The 14,275-nt window shown below is 41.8% G+C and overlaps 2 protein-coding genes and 1 long non-coding RNA gene across 3 annotated transcripts in view; 1 reads left to right on the top strand and 2 right to left on the bottom strand.

The window, feature by feature from the left end:
* Nucleotides 1–827, top strand: part of LOC123500113 (BDNF/NT-3 growth factors receptor-like) — an 18,283-nt gene extending 17,456 nt beyond the window's left edge. Inside the window, 1 exon segment of the mRNA XM_045248778.1 lies at nucleotides 1–827. This exon segment is cut by the window's left edge and continues 7 nt beyond it. Coding sequence (XP_045104713.1) covers nucleotides 1–143 — 143 coding nt within the window. The 3' untranslated portion in view covers nucleotides 144–827.
* Nucleotides 1–1,715, bottom strand: part of LOC123500130 — a 1,962-nt gene extending 247 nt beyond the window's left edge. Inside the window, exon 1 of the long non-coding RNA XR_006673184.1 lies at nucleotides 1,500–1,715. This is a non-coding gene — a long non-coding RNA (uncharacterized LOC123500130). The remainder of the gene's footprint in view (nucleotides 1–1,499) is intronic.
* A 4,157-nt stretch (nucleotides 1,716–5,872) lies between these two features.
* LOC123500093 (obscurin-like) overlaps nucleotides 5,873–14,275 on the bottom strand; it is a 191,166-nt gene continuing 182,763 nt past the window's right edge. The window contains 5 exon segments of the mRNA XM_045248747.1: nucleotides 5,873–6,830; nucleotides 7,276–7,381; nucleotides 11,230–11,454; nucleotides 12,371–12,551; nucleotides 13,552–13,666. Coding sequence (XP_045104682.1) covers nucleotides 11,438–11,454; nucleotides 12,371–12,551; nucleotides 13,552–13,666 — 313 coding nt within the window. The 3' untranslated portion in view covers nucleotides 5,873–6,830; nucleotides 7,276–7,381; nucleotides 11,230–11,437.

The raw sequence follows: 14,275 nt of genomic DNA, 5'->3' as shown, positions 1-14,275 counted from the left end.
ACCCCTCCGTGTCCCCCAGCGGCGCACCCGTCACCTACAGTCAGCTGTGTCTGCAGGAGGAGGCTGGACACTTAGACCAGGATTTGTACCTCGTCCCGCGGCGAGTGGAAACCAGAGAGTACTTGACGGTGCTCAGTGTGTGACCTTGGGGCCTCCTGGGTGTTTCTGGGGTGAGAATGGGGTGTGTTGGGGTGGGATGGGGAGGGTTACATGTGTCCTGGGGTGTTTTTTGGGGTGACATGTATTCTAGTGTGTATTTCGGTGTTTTTTTGGGGAGAATGGGGTGAGAATGGGCATTTTTAGGAGTTTCTAGGGGGTGACATGTATTCTAGGGTGTATTTTGGGGTGATTTGTGCTGTGGGGTGATTTTGGGATGTTCCGAGATTAGTAATGGGTGTTTTAGAGTGTTTTTGGGATGACATGTATATTAGGGTATTTTTTGAGTGTTTTGGGGTGAGAATGGGGTGATATAGTATGATTTTGGGGTGACTTGGGTGTTCTAGCGTTTTTGGGGTGACATTTGATTTAGGGGTGTTCTGGGGTGATTCAGTGTGTTTTTTGGGCGTGTTCTAACATTTTCGAGTATTTTGGAGTTATTTTGTGTGTTCTCGTGTGTTCTGGGGTGTTCAGGTGTGTTCTGGGGTGTTCAGATGTGTTCTGGGGTGTTCTGTAGTGTTCTGGGGTGTTCTGGGGTGTCCTGGTATGTTCTGGTGTGTTCTGGGGTGTTCTGGTGTGACCTGGGGTGATCTGATGACCTAAGTTGACCCAAGTTGACCACGTGACCTGACCATCGCTTTCACCCCTCCTCTCTCTCTCTCTCTCTCTCTCTCTCTCTCTCTCTCTCTCTCTCTCTCTCTCTCTCTCTCTCTCTCTCTCTCTCTCTCTCTCTCGACCTGTGACATTCCTCTCTCTCTCTCTCTCTCTCTCTCTCTCTCTCTCTCTCTCCCTCACCCCTCTCTGTATCATTTCCCTCTCCTCCCCTTTCTTCTCGCCCCCCGTTTTCTTCCCGCCATCATTTTGACAGGCGGGAAGGAAAAAGCTGATAGTATTGTTTTTGCAAGAGAGAGAGAGAGAGAGAGAGAGAGAGAGAGAGAGAGAGAGAGATTTGGTAAGGGAAAAATAGTGGATCTCCTCCTCTTCCTCCTGCTTCTCCTTCTCCTCCTTCTCCTTCTTCTCCTTCTCCTTCTCCTCTTCCTTCTGCTTCTCCGCATTCTCCTTCTCCATCTCCTTATTCTGCTTCTCCTCCTCCTCCTCCTCCTCCTCCTCCTCCTCCTCTTCCTCCTCCTCATCTTTGTGTTATTTGAGTGTGTATGTTTTATTTTCTGTATTTTTATCATATTTTCTTTTGTTTTTCTTTGTCTCATCTTTTTTTTTTCATTTATTTTTCTTTCATTTTATTTTTCTCGCTCAATATTCTTCAATTTAGTGAGCGCGGTATTCAAAAGTTTCTCATTTCTATCCTCTTATTAAATTGTCTCTGTGTCTGACATTCCATTAACTCTCTCTCTCTCTCTCTCTCTCTCTCTCTCTCTCTCTCTCTCTCTCTCTCTCTCTCTCTGTTTATCTAATTTTATCTATCATATTTACCCATTATTCCCCATTTTTACTTTATTATCTCTCTTTCATCCTATTATCTCTTGCTTTACCATCTCTTATTCCTATCTTTATTATTTTTTCCCCTTTAATTCCCTTATCTATCTTCTACGCATTTTTTCCCATCATTCTAACCTCCACTATTATTTTCCTTCCCCCTCGGTTAATGAGCACACCTGAGGCACACCTGAGATACACCTGGAGACACCTGGGCGGTTCACATGAGGCTAATTAACCCCTTCAGCACCAGGACACGTTTCCATATTCATTCTGGTGATTATTTGGTGATTTTACACGGCTTCAGAAACTTATGTGGGGGATTAGAATGGTGAGGACTGTGGCCATTAATCTTCTGACCTCCATACACCCTTGCTAATGTCAATAAAATGGTGTTATCGTAGCCAAACTGTCTTAAAATGCCCTAAAAACATGCCAAACTTCTTAAAATGTCTCAAAAACATGCCAAACTGTCTCAAAATGCCCCCAAAACATGCCAAACTGTTTTAAAATGATCCCAAAACATGCCAAACGTTTTAAAATGCCCTTTAAAACATGCCAAACTCTCGTAAAATGCCCTAAAATCATGAGTGTGTGTATTCATTCTGGTTACTATTTGATGATTTTTAAACAGCTTATGTGGGGATTAAAATAGATAAGACTGTGGCCATTAATCTTCTGACCTCCATAGACCCTTCCTATTGTCAATAAAATGGTCTAATCACACGCAAAACTCAAGGTAAAAATGCGTCCCAGAACTGAAGAGGTTAAAATAGTGAAGACTGTGGCCATTAACCTTCTGACCTCGATAGACCCTTCCTAATGTCAATAAAATGGTCTAATTGCACCCAAAACTCAGGGTAAAAACGCGTCCCAGTACTGAAGGGGTTAAAGAGAAGATGATAGAGAGCGATGGAGGAAATTGATTAACCTGCAGATGATAGGAGCGGTGAAGATGTGTGTAATGTAGAAGGATTAACAATTAATGACACCTGAAGACACCTGAGCGGGTCACGTAAGGCTGATTAATTAACTTGTAGAAGATAGGAGGGATGGACAAGAGGTGTGCACTGTAGATAGGAGAGATGGACAAGAGGTGTGCACTGTAGATAGGAGTGATGGACAAGAGGCGTGCACTGTAGATAGGAGTGATGGACAAGAGGCGTGCACTGTAGATAGGAGTGATGGACAAGAGGCGTGCACTGTAGATAGGAGAGATGGAAAAAAGGCGTGCACTGTAGATAGGAGAGATGGACAAGAGGCGTGCACTGTAGATAGGAGTAATGGACAAGAGGCGTGCACTGTAGATAGGAGTGATGGACAAGAGGTGTGCACTGTAGATAGGAGTGATGGAGAAGGGGCGTGCACTGTCGAGGTCTACAAATTATCACTACCATCTTTATTTTTGACAATTTGGACATACTTTTATCAGTACAGAGAATTAATTTGATTTTTTCATTTTTTTTTTTTTTTATATAATAGGGAGAGCCGGTCAAGGGCAACAGAAAATGGAAATATAGGCCCACTTGATAGCCAGTCCCCACAAAGATTACTAAAGTTAGCCAGAATAATGTTACCTTGCTTGTTCTTCTTTTGTGTTGGTTTGGGCGTGTGTTGGTGTGTTATTGTTGTTATTGTTGTTGTTAGGAGGAGGAGAAGGAGGAGGAGGAGGAGGAAGAGGAGGAGGAGGAGGAGGAGGAGGAGGTGTGGTAATGTTTCTTTGAGTGTTGTTTGATTTTATGTCATTGGCAAGTATGATGATAATAATAATAATAATAATGATAATAATAACAATAATAAGACTAAGAATGATAATGATAGGAATGATGTAATGACGGCTAAAACTACTACTACTATTACTACTATTACTACTACTACTACTACTACTACTACTACTAATAATAATAATAATAATAATAATTTCTGAAGTTTGCCTAATTATTTTTCTATGAAGATACTCAAATGAACTACCAGCGCCATTATTATTATTATTATTATTATTATTATTATTATTATTATTATTATTATTATTATTATTATTATTACCATTAGTGTTATTAATCATGGTCGTCATCAGGTGAGTACAAAAGTATACGTAATGGCGACACAAGGGCTGTAATACGAGATAATAGCCTTGACTTTCCACCCTTATTGTATTGCATTATTTATACCCATCAAAGAAAACGGAGTATTGGCAGGGGACACTCTCCTAATAGTGAGTAATGGTGCTCTTCATATCTATTTATCTACCGTGTCTGTCTGTCTGCCTGTCTGTTTGCCTGTCTGTCTGTCTGTCTGTCTAACTCAAGTACTGTAAGGGGAAGAAATGTGTGTAAAGGTAATCTATTTAAAATTTAGTCTATTTGTAAGCTATATATATATTTTTTTCATTTTATTTGAATTTTTTGATTATTATTCATTTTATTTTAAGTTGATTTTTTGCCAGTTATTTTTTTTTTAAGTCATGTTTTATTTCCTGCAGTCTACCTTTTTATTTCACGTTTTCTGTGATTCCCTCTTTATTTTACCCCATTTTCTACATCTTTACCCCATTTATTCCCGTTTTCTGTGATTCCCTCTTTATTTTACCCCATTTTCTACATCTTTACACCATTTATTCCCGTTTTCTGTGATTCCCTCTTTATTTTACCCCATTTCCCGCATCTTAACCTTCATTTCTTTGGTATTTGCCCATTCAGTCTTAGTGTGGCCGAGTTTTCCCTTAGTTAGCCCCCTTATCCTCTCGTTCCCCGTTTTCTTTACCTGTAAATACTAATTAGTTGGAGAATCAATTAATTTTACTCTCTTTTAATTTGTTGTGTTATAATCATGTGCATAGAACATTACAAGAACGTCAGAGCTGTTCACCTTCCTCTTATTATTATTATTATTATTATTATTATTATTATTATTATTATTATTATTATTATTGTGCCATTATTGTTCTTATTGTCGTCGTTAGTATTATTGCTATTATTATTATTATTATTATCATTATTATTATTTCTATTATTATTACTCTATTTTAACCTAATTTGTTCCCGTTTCCCGTTTTCTATGTCTGTACAGTAGCTCTAAGATGAATTCAGTTTTACGTTTTCTTTTTAGCCTTTTTTTTTAGTGTACGCTCTCAATGTCTCCCACTTCCCGTTTTCTATGGTGTGTACAGTAGTTGTAAGGCAGTGTGGAGGCAGCCTTGAGTTCAGTGAGGGTTGCCTAATGTTATTTTTTTCCCGTTTACTGTCTGTTTAAATTGAGTTGACCTGAAGTGGCTCCGGATTGGCTCAAAATACCAAAAGGGGCGTGGCTAGACTGTCAAATCGCTCTCTGATTGGGCAGTTGACAGAAAATGGGCGTGACTTGACTGAAATCTCGCCTCCCATTGGTCAGTTGACAGTAAATAGGCGTGGCTAGACTGTCAACCCGCTTCCTGATTGGCCGGTAGGCGTGGTGAGACTGATTCCTCACCCCTTAGTGAATGGGCGTGGCTAGACTGATTCCTCGCTCCCTGATTGGCCAGTAGATACAAAATGGGCGTGGCTAGACTGTCAACTCGCTCCGTATTGGCCAGGAATACTTAAAAGTGGGCGTGGCTTAACGGTCCCCACTAAATGTATACTTAGAAATGTTCATACGAGACGACTAACCTTAAATTTTTTGTATTTTTGTGACTGTACAGATGATGGGGAGGGAGGGGGAGGAGGTAGGGGGTATGGGGTGGGGGGGGTAGCTGTCATACTAACAACCAAGCTTCTGTCGTAAAGTGTTGTATTTTCCCTGTATTTTCCCCGCCAGGACCTGTAATGATCAGTATTAATACATTATACACTAATACACTAAAGAATGGACTCTGGAAAGCCGCCATTTTTATTGTCCTCACGATTTTATTATATTTTTTTTTTCGTATTTTTTTTTCTATGTTGTTGTTGTTGTTGTTGTTGTTGTTGTTGTTGTTTTATGGAAAGCCGCCATTTTTATTGTCCTCACCTTCAAACCTCAAGATTTATTTATTTATTTATTTTTTTTTTTTCGTATTTTCTTCCCATTTCGTTGTTGCTTTTGTTGTTGTTGTTGTTGTTGTTGTTGTTTTCTGTGTTAATGCTTCTTAATCTTGTTCTTGTTTTTCTTTCTTTCTTTCTTCTTCTTCTATTTTTTCTTCTTCTTCTTCTTCTTCTTCTTCTTCTTCTTCATTTATTTTAGCATTTTTATTCATTTTCTTTACCAGAGAGAGAGAGAGAGAGAGAGAGAGAGAGAGAGAGACGAGGATAAAGAAACCTACATAACGATGCCACGTGTTCATTTATTAATCATTTTTAATACACTGTACAACACTTTCAACCTCTCGTAACGTCACTGAGGCTCGACCAATCACAGGCCTTCAATCTGGGACGTCATCAAGGCTCCACCAATCACAGGCCTTCAATTCGTGACTACACAACTGAGCCTCGACCATTCAAAGGCCTTCAATTTGTGACTTTAAGCCTCGACCAATCACAGGCCTTCAATTCGTGACTTCAACTGAGCCTCGACCAATCACAGGCCTTCAATTTGTGACGTCACCACAAACAAATGCATCATAAACTACACACAATCTCACTTGGAGGAAATGAAAATGGAAAATAAAAGAAAACGGATATATTGAAAAGGAAAATGATAAACAGAGAGAGAGAGAGAGAGAGAGAGAGAGAGAGAGAGAAAATAATGATAATAATAATTCTATCTACTATTAGCTATCAAATAAAATAGTTTAGTCTTCGTTGAAACTGCTACTAAAGAAAACGGAGGAAACGAACGAAGAAAACGGGAGGAGGTGGAATATCATTATAATACCCCCATATATATATTTTTTTTCTCAACTCGCGTATCGTATCAAATTATCGCTATGGGAACCAGATACGACACACACTTAGCAAATACAAATACACAGCGATTCAAGGAAAAGAAAACGGGAAGCGTCTCCTTACAGTGACAGGGAGGAAAGAAAATAGGTAATCTCGTTTTCTGTTGGGGAAAATACAAGGGGAGACTTAGATTAACGAGAGAGAGAGAGAGAGAGAGGGGGGGGTGTTAGGGGTGTAGTAATAACTTAAGCACCATCACAACACTTCTAGCTAAACAATACACAAATTCTCTGTGTCATAAGTTAGCGTGGGTGGAAAGGCCGCGTCATTGAAGTTGAGGAGGGTTGCCGACTTGATGGCTCTCCGCACTCTGGCGCCGTGGTAGATCCTGTCGTACTCCTGAAGGCGGGGCAGAAGGTGAGAGACAGGGGGCGGGAGAGAGAAAGTAAGAGAAGGAAAGGATGAATGAAATAGAAAAGGTTAAAAAAGAAATGGAAAATGGAGGAAAAGGTTTTAGAAGGAGAGAGAGAGAGAGAGAGAGAGAGAGGAGAGAGAGACAACATTAGTATATGGAACAAAACAATGAAAAAAAAAATAATTATATACTATTTTAACTTAAAAGATCAAAACTTTACTCTTGTATACACTCTCCCACTCTCTCTCTCTCTCTCTCTCTCTCTCTCTCTCTCTCCCATTCCTTCAGGCTGTACAAATGTCGTCTGTGATTTTGTACTCTCTCTCTCTCTCTCTCTCTCTCTCTCTCTCTCTCTCTCTCTCTCTCTCTCTGTACAAATGTCGTCTGTGATTTTCTCTCTCTCTCTCTCTCTCTCTCTCTCTCTCTCACCTGTAGCCTGGCGCCGTAGAATGTGGCTCTCTCTCTCCTTCTTGCCATATAGTCGCTCTCCACCAACCACTTGTGTTCCCAGCATTCCTCCACCGTGGGCCTCTTGCTGCTCGGAAATAGATAGATAGATAGATAAATAAATAAGTAAATAAAGTAAGGTAAGTCATTGAAATATTAAGTTCTATTCTCTAACTTTTCCTTCATTGCCTCCACTGTATTAGATTTCAAGGTTTCGTGTTTAAAAATGGCTTTTCTCTCTCATCACGAGTGTTTTCCAAGGCCACCGAGATGACTAGCGGTATTTTCAAGTGTTTCTACGATTAATAGTGTTGAAATATTGTCACTCTGCCTCTTGAACTGTAAAAACACCTTAAAAATGGCTCGTTTCTCTCATCACGACTGTTTTCTAAGGCCACAGAGATGACTAGCGGGGTTTACAAGAGTGTTTTACAATTAATGTGTTGAAATCTTGTCAGTCTGCCTCTTGAACTGTGAAAACACCTTAAAAATGGCTCTTTTCTCTCATCACGAGTGTTTTTAAGGCCACAGAGATGACTAGTGGTTTACAAGAGTGTTTCTACAATTAATAAGGCAAAAATCTTGTCACTCTGCCTCTTAAACCGTAAAAACACCTTAAAAACTGGCATTGCTATTTTCCTTATCTTAAATAACAATAGTTCCAGCCACTATAGATTAGATAACGTGAAGATAGGCATTGCAAATAAGAATATTATGAAAAAAATATCAATGAAGTGAAAAGATAAGAAATACATAACTGGTATCACTGTTTTCCTTATCATACGTAAATCTAGACTGGAGTTCCGTAAAGATAAGATAAAATGATCATAGAAATATCGATAATAGTGATGATTTTAGCCATTAGAGATTAAAATAACTAAAAGACATCATATTCACGCAGGCTGCCAACCGTGCGTGGCCTACGATCTTAACTACACGTAATTCTCGTTTTCTTTCACTAATTCGTAATATAACAGACCCACAAACATACAGACATGATAATTGGTAATAATAAAATTGCTAGTGATTATCCCAGTCACGAAAAATTATTGGAAAATTATTTACACTTGAAAGTCTAAAGGAAAAGCAACTGCAGGCATACCAACACAAATTAAGCTAAATATTCTTTAACAAATAAACAATATGAACAATTCTCAATAGAAAAAAAACACACAAACCTACATAATAAATCCCGAAAAACAATAATATAGTAATCCTAGCCATTAAAATCCTAAAATAAACAAAATAAAACCATAAAATAAATCCCTGGTAAAACTCGGAACAGTTGTCACTTCTGGACCTGGCACCATGGCGAGCGGTCGACAAGCAAATTTCTCCCAAAAAACACGTTGATTTAGAGCGAAGGAGCCATTATTACGCCACGTCCTTCACACTACAGCTGCAGTGAGTATCAGAGAATATATAGTAGTGAGGTGATGGATTGGTGACGTGTAGGTGTTAAGATATTAGTGTTTAAATGTGACCTGGTGAGCGGCGGGTCAAAGGTCATGGTGTGCGGGAACAGGCCAGACTTATTAAATATTTGTTTTCATTGTTTTTTTTTTTTGTGTGTGTGAGAGAGAGAGAGAGAGAGAGAGAGAGAGAGAGAGAGAGAGAGAGAGAGAGTGAGAGAGAGTGTAAGGGTGATTTAAATGCTTGTTTCCCTGCTCGTTATCTCTCTCTCTCTCTCTCTCTCTCTCTCTCTCTCTCTCTCTCTCTCTCTCTCTCTCTATGTGATTGCTGATTTCTACGGTAGAGAGAGAGAGAGAGAGAGAGAGAGAGAGAGAGAGAGAGAGAGAGAGAGAGAGAGAGCAACGACTGTAAGGATGATCTAAATACTTGTTTCCCTGTTCTCTCTCTCTCTCTCTCTCTCTCTCTCTCTCTCTCTCTCTCTCTCTCTCTCTCTCTCTCACCGTAGAAATCAACAATCACATAGAGAGAGAGAGAGAGAGAGAGAGAGAGAGAGAGAGAGAGAGTAAGTGTGATTTAAATGCTTGTTTCCTGCTCGTTATTCTCTCTCTCTCTCTCTCTCTCTCTCTCTCTCTCTCTCTCTCTCTCTCTCTCTCTCTCTCTCTCTCTCTCTCTCTCTCTCTCTACCGTAGAAATCAACACTCACACACACAGAGAGAGAGAGAGAGAGAGAGAGAGAGAGAGAGAGAGAGAGAGAGAGAGAGAGAGAGGAACGAGTGTAAGGATGATTCAAATACTTGTTCCCTTGTCTCTCTCTCTCTCTCTCTCTCTCTCTCTCTCTCTCTCTCTCTAAGGTTGATGTTATATCCGTATAATCGTCTCTGTGTGTGTGTGTGTGTGTGTGTGTGTGTGTGTGTGTGTGAGAGAGAGAGAGAGAGAGAGAGAGAGAGAGAGCGAAAGGGAAGGAGGTCGAAAGGAGGGAAATATTTAAGAAAAACAATGGAGAGATATATAGATGGAAAGGTAGGAAAGGCTGTGTGTGTGTGTGTGTGTGTGTGTGTGTGTGTGTGTGTGTGTGTGTGTGTGTGTGTGTTTGAAAGGTACTTAGGATTAATCAGCCCAGTTTCCGCGTCTCTTCTCCCTTCACGTTGTCACATATTCACGTTGCCACATATGCCAAAACACACTTGTCACCTGTAATCATCTGCACTTCACCTGTTTACCTCTACCTTCTCTTGTTACCTGCGCAACACCACCTCCTCTCCTCCTCCTCCTCCTCCTCCTCCTTCTCCGCTTCATCTCTATTTCGTCCACCTCTCTAATTAGGAGTCATCACCTTTCACGATCATTAACACCCCCTATTGCTGCTACACACACACACACACACACACACATTGCTATTAACATCATTGCCACTCCCTCCCTCCTTTCTTCCTCCTTCGCTCCTCTCCCTCCCTCTTACTCCTCATCCTCTCCTCTCCTCTTCCTTTCAACTCCCTACTTGCTTCTGTACTTTCTCCTTTCTGTGACCTGAATAAAGAATTAATCAATATTCCCTATTATTCATCCATTTTGCTGGTAATTTCTTGATTTCCCTGCCTGTTTTTTTTTTTTTTTTATTTATTACAACTAGTGTCTCATTAATCGCCTCCAACACAACGTCTCTCTATTTTTGTTACTCTTTATTGCTGGGAAACTCTGAAACTCCCTGCCTGTTTGATACTTTTATAGGTGGCAGATTTCAAGACCTTTTATTTACCTATTTATTACAACTAGTGTCTCATTTACGCCCCCAACACCCCCTCCTTCTTATTACCCTTGACTGCTGGTAAACTCTGGAACTCTCTACCTATTTTATGCATTTCCTTCTCCCTATGATTTCAACTTTTTTGTATGAGACAGAATTTGACCTTTGACCTATTTATTACAACTAACACCTCAATAACTCCCTTAAGCCATCCCTTTTTTATTACCTTTGACTCGGGAACCTGTTGTATTAATTGAACTTTGCAGAAGGCGGAGTTAATGACCTTTTTCTACCTATTTATCACACCAAACACTTCAATAACTTCCCTACAACACTGCGTCTCTACACCCTTCACTGGTGCACCTCCCCATACACAGCTTCCGCATCTCGTCTCTATTCCCGGTGCCACGTATGCCAACACTTGTCACCTCTAATCATCTACACTTCACCTGTTTACCTATACGCACGCTGATTAACTGCTCCTCAACTCTTGTTACCTGCGCATTTCCTCTTCCTACTCCTCCTCCTCCTCCTCTTTTTCCTCGTCTTCCTCTTCATCTCTATCCCGTCCACCTCGCTAGTTAGAAGTTATCACATTTTACAATCATTCACCTCCCTTTGCTGCTACACACACACACACACACACACACACACACACACACACACACACACACACACACACACACACACACACTGGATATAACCATTACTCTAACATTAATGAATAGAAAATAGGAAAAAAAAAAATTAAAAAATCAGAAGAGGTAACCAGTTCTCACCTTGGGTCACGCTTGAAGATGAGCATGAGGAACCTAACCACCTCCTGACTCACGCCGGGGTTGAGGTATTCCAGCTTGAACCTCGAGAATTGCACGTTTTCTGTGGTGTCCTCGTCGTCCACCCCTCCGAAGGCACTCCTGCCGGCGAGGAGGGCGTAGATCACACACCCCAGGGACCACACGTCGCTGGTCGGGTGCGCTTTTCGCTCTAGTAGGATCTCGGGGCTAGAGAGAGAGAGAGAGAGAGAGAGAGAGAGAGAGAGAGAGAGAGAGAGAGAGAGAGAGAGAGAGAGAGAGAGAGAGAGAGAGAGAGAGAGAGAGAGAGAGAGAGAGAGAGAGAGAGAGAGAGAGAGAGAGAGAGAGAGAGAGAGAGAGAGAGAGAGAGAGAGAGAGAGAGAGAGAGAGAGAGAGAGAGAGAGAGAGAGAGAGAGAGAGAGAGAGAGAGAGAGAGAGAGAGAGAGAGGTTAGTTTTGACATATAGATAACATTGTTGTTGTTATTGTTTTATATTTCTATCCTCTCTTTTTTTTATTTTTATTTATTTATTTATTTGTTGTTTTTGTGACAGTTGTGATTTTTATCGTTGTTTTTTTTCCATAATTCGTGTTTTTTTCTCTTGTTTTGGTTTTGTGTCATTTTTTGGTGTACGTGTTGTATGTTCGTTCGCTTTGGCTTTCGTTGTATAGTGATTGGAGTGGCCTTGACCTGCCTTGACACACACACACACACACACACACACACACACACACACACACACACACACAAATCTTTCCATTTTTCCATTCCTTCCCTATTTTCCCCTCTCCCTCTCCATTCTTTCCCTCCCTACCTTCCCTCCCTTTCCCTCTCCCTCCCTTCCCCGTCTCCTTTCCTTCCCTCTCCCTCCCTATCCATCCCTTTCCAATTCCCTCCCTTAAACCTTCCCCTCTCCCTTTCTTTCCCTCTTCCTCTCTTCTCTTCCTATCTTTCCTCTTTCTCCATTTCTTCTCTACTTTTCCTTCTCTCTCCCTTCCCTTCCTACTTTTACCTCTTCCCCTTTCTTTCCTTCCCTCCCCTCTCCCTTCCCTCCCTTCCTCCTATCTTTCCCTCTCCCTCCCTCCCTCCCTCTTCCCCTTCCTACCTCTCCCTCTCCTTCCCTCACCTGTGTAATCAAGAGCACTGGAAGGTGAAATATCAGAGCCCAGATTTGACATTTTCTGAACACTGCCGAGATCCACCAGCTTGACGTCACACCTCCTTGTTGACACCACCACGATATTGTCAGGCTGCACGTCCAGGTGACTGTAGCCCCGCCAGTGCAGGTAGGACAGGGCGTCGAGTACCTGGAGGAGACGCAGAAGGAGGGTGATTGTTAGGTAAATAATAGATTAGGTTAGGTTAGGTTGGGAGTTTGTGAATGGTGAAGAGAGGACTGTGTTGTGTAAAGTCCAGGCCGTCTTGTACCTGAAGGAGACGCAGAAGGAGAGGTACTATTAGGTAATTAATTACTATAGTGGTTAGGGTACCGTGTGTTTGCTGTTGTATAGGAAATAACCAGGGCGTCTTGTACCTGAAGGAGACGCAGAAGAAGAGAGGAGACTGTTAGGTAGATAGTTGCCAAAGGACTTTTTAAGGGTGGTATGTTGGGGGGAACTGTGTTGTGGTGTAGGGAAAGCCCAGGGCGTCTAGTACCTGTAGGAGACGCAGAAGAAGGGATACTGTATAAAACTGCGTAGGAGGAAGGATTTTGGTGTGTTTTGGTTAGCAGTAAATGTTGAACCAAAGCTGTGACATTTTCCTGAAGGTTTGCTGCGATACTCTTGTTTTAAAGGGCTCCATTTAAAGAGCTGATCGCTCCATTTAAAGGGCTGATTCCTCCATTTAAAGGGCTGAATTCTCCACTTAAAGGGCTGATCACTCCATTAATTTTAAAGGCCGATATATAAACAAACTAAACAAGAGGCCAGATGAGGGTGTGTGTGTGTGTGTGTGTGTGTGTGTGTGTGTGTGTGTGTGTGTGTGTGTGTGTGTGTGTGTGTGTGTGTGTAATTCACTATTTGATCCGTTGCAGTCTTTGACGAGACAGCCAGACGTTACCCTACGGAACGAGCTCAGAGCTCATTGTTTCCGATCTTCGGATAGGCCTGAGACCAGGCACACACCACACACCGGGACAACAAGGTCACAACTCCTCGATTTACATCCCGTACCTACTCACTGCTAGGTGAACAGGGGCTACACGTGAAAGGAGACACACCCAAATATCTCCACCCGGCCGGGGAATCGAACCCCGGTCATCTGGCTTGTGAAGCCAGTGTGTGTGTGTGTGTGTGTGTGTGTTACCTGTGAGACGACGGTGTACACGTGCTGCTCGTTGTACTGGTATTGTGTGGCCAGGTACGTCAGGATGTCCATGCCACTCAGGGGCTCCATCACGAAGAAGGTGAAGGCGCCCACGCTGCTCAAATGGGGAAGAAAGTGAGTGAGTGAGTGAGCGAGTGAGTGAGTGATTGGTAGGTATAGATGGGTGAGGTTTGTCAGTGATGGGTAGAGAGAGAGAGAGAGAGAGAGAGAGAGAGAGAGAGAGAGAGAGAGAGAGAGAGAGAGAGAGAGAGAGAGAAATAGACTGATAAATAGATAGATATCGAAATAGACAGATGGTTAAATGAATAATGTAGACAAACACTTTTCATTTTCCTTCTTTCTTTTCCCTCTTTCATCACCACCACCACCATCACCACATCACCACTCACCACCACTTCCGTCACCACATTGTCACCACCACCACTGTCACCACACACACACACACACACACACCACTCACACACACACACACACACACACACACACACACACACACACATATACACACACACACATATATATATATATACACACACACACACACACACACACACACACACACACACACACACACACACACACACACACACACACACACACACACACACACACACACACACACACACACACACACACACACACACACACACACACACACACACACACACACACACACACACACACACACACACACACACACACA

The sequence above is a fragment of the Portunus trituberculatus genome, chromosome 8, assembly GCF_017591435.1.
Source record: "Portunus trituberculatus isolate SZX2019 chromosome 8, ASM1759143v1, whole genome shotgun sequence".
Taxonomy (NCBI): Eukaryota; Metazoa; Arthropoda; class Malacostraca; order Decapoda; family Portunidae; genus Portunus; species Portunus trituberculatus.
This window is presented reverse-complemented; position numbering and strand designations above follow the sequence as displayed.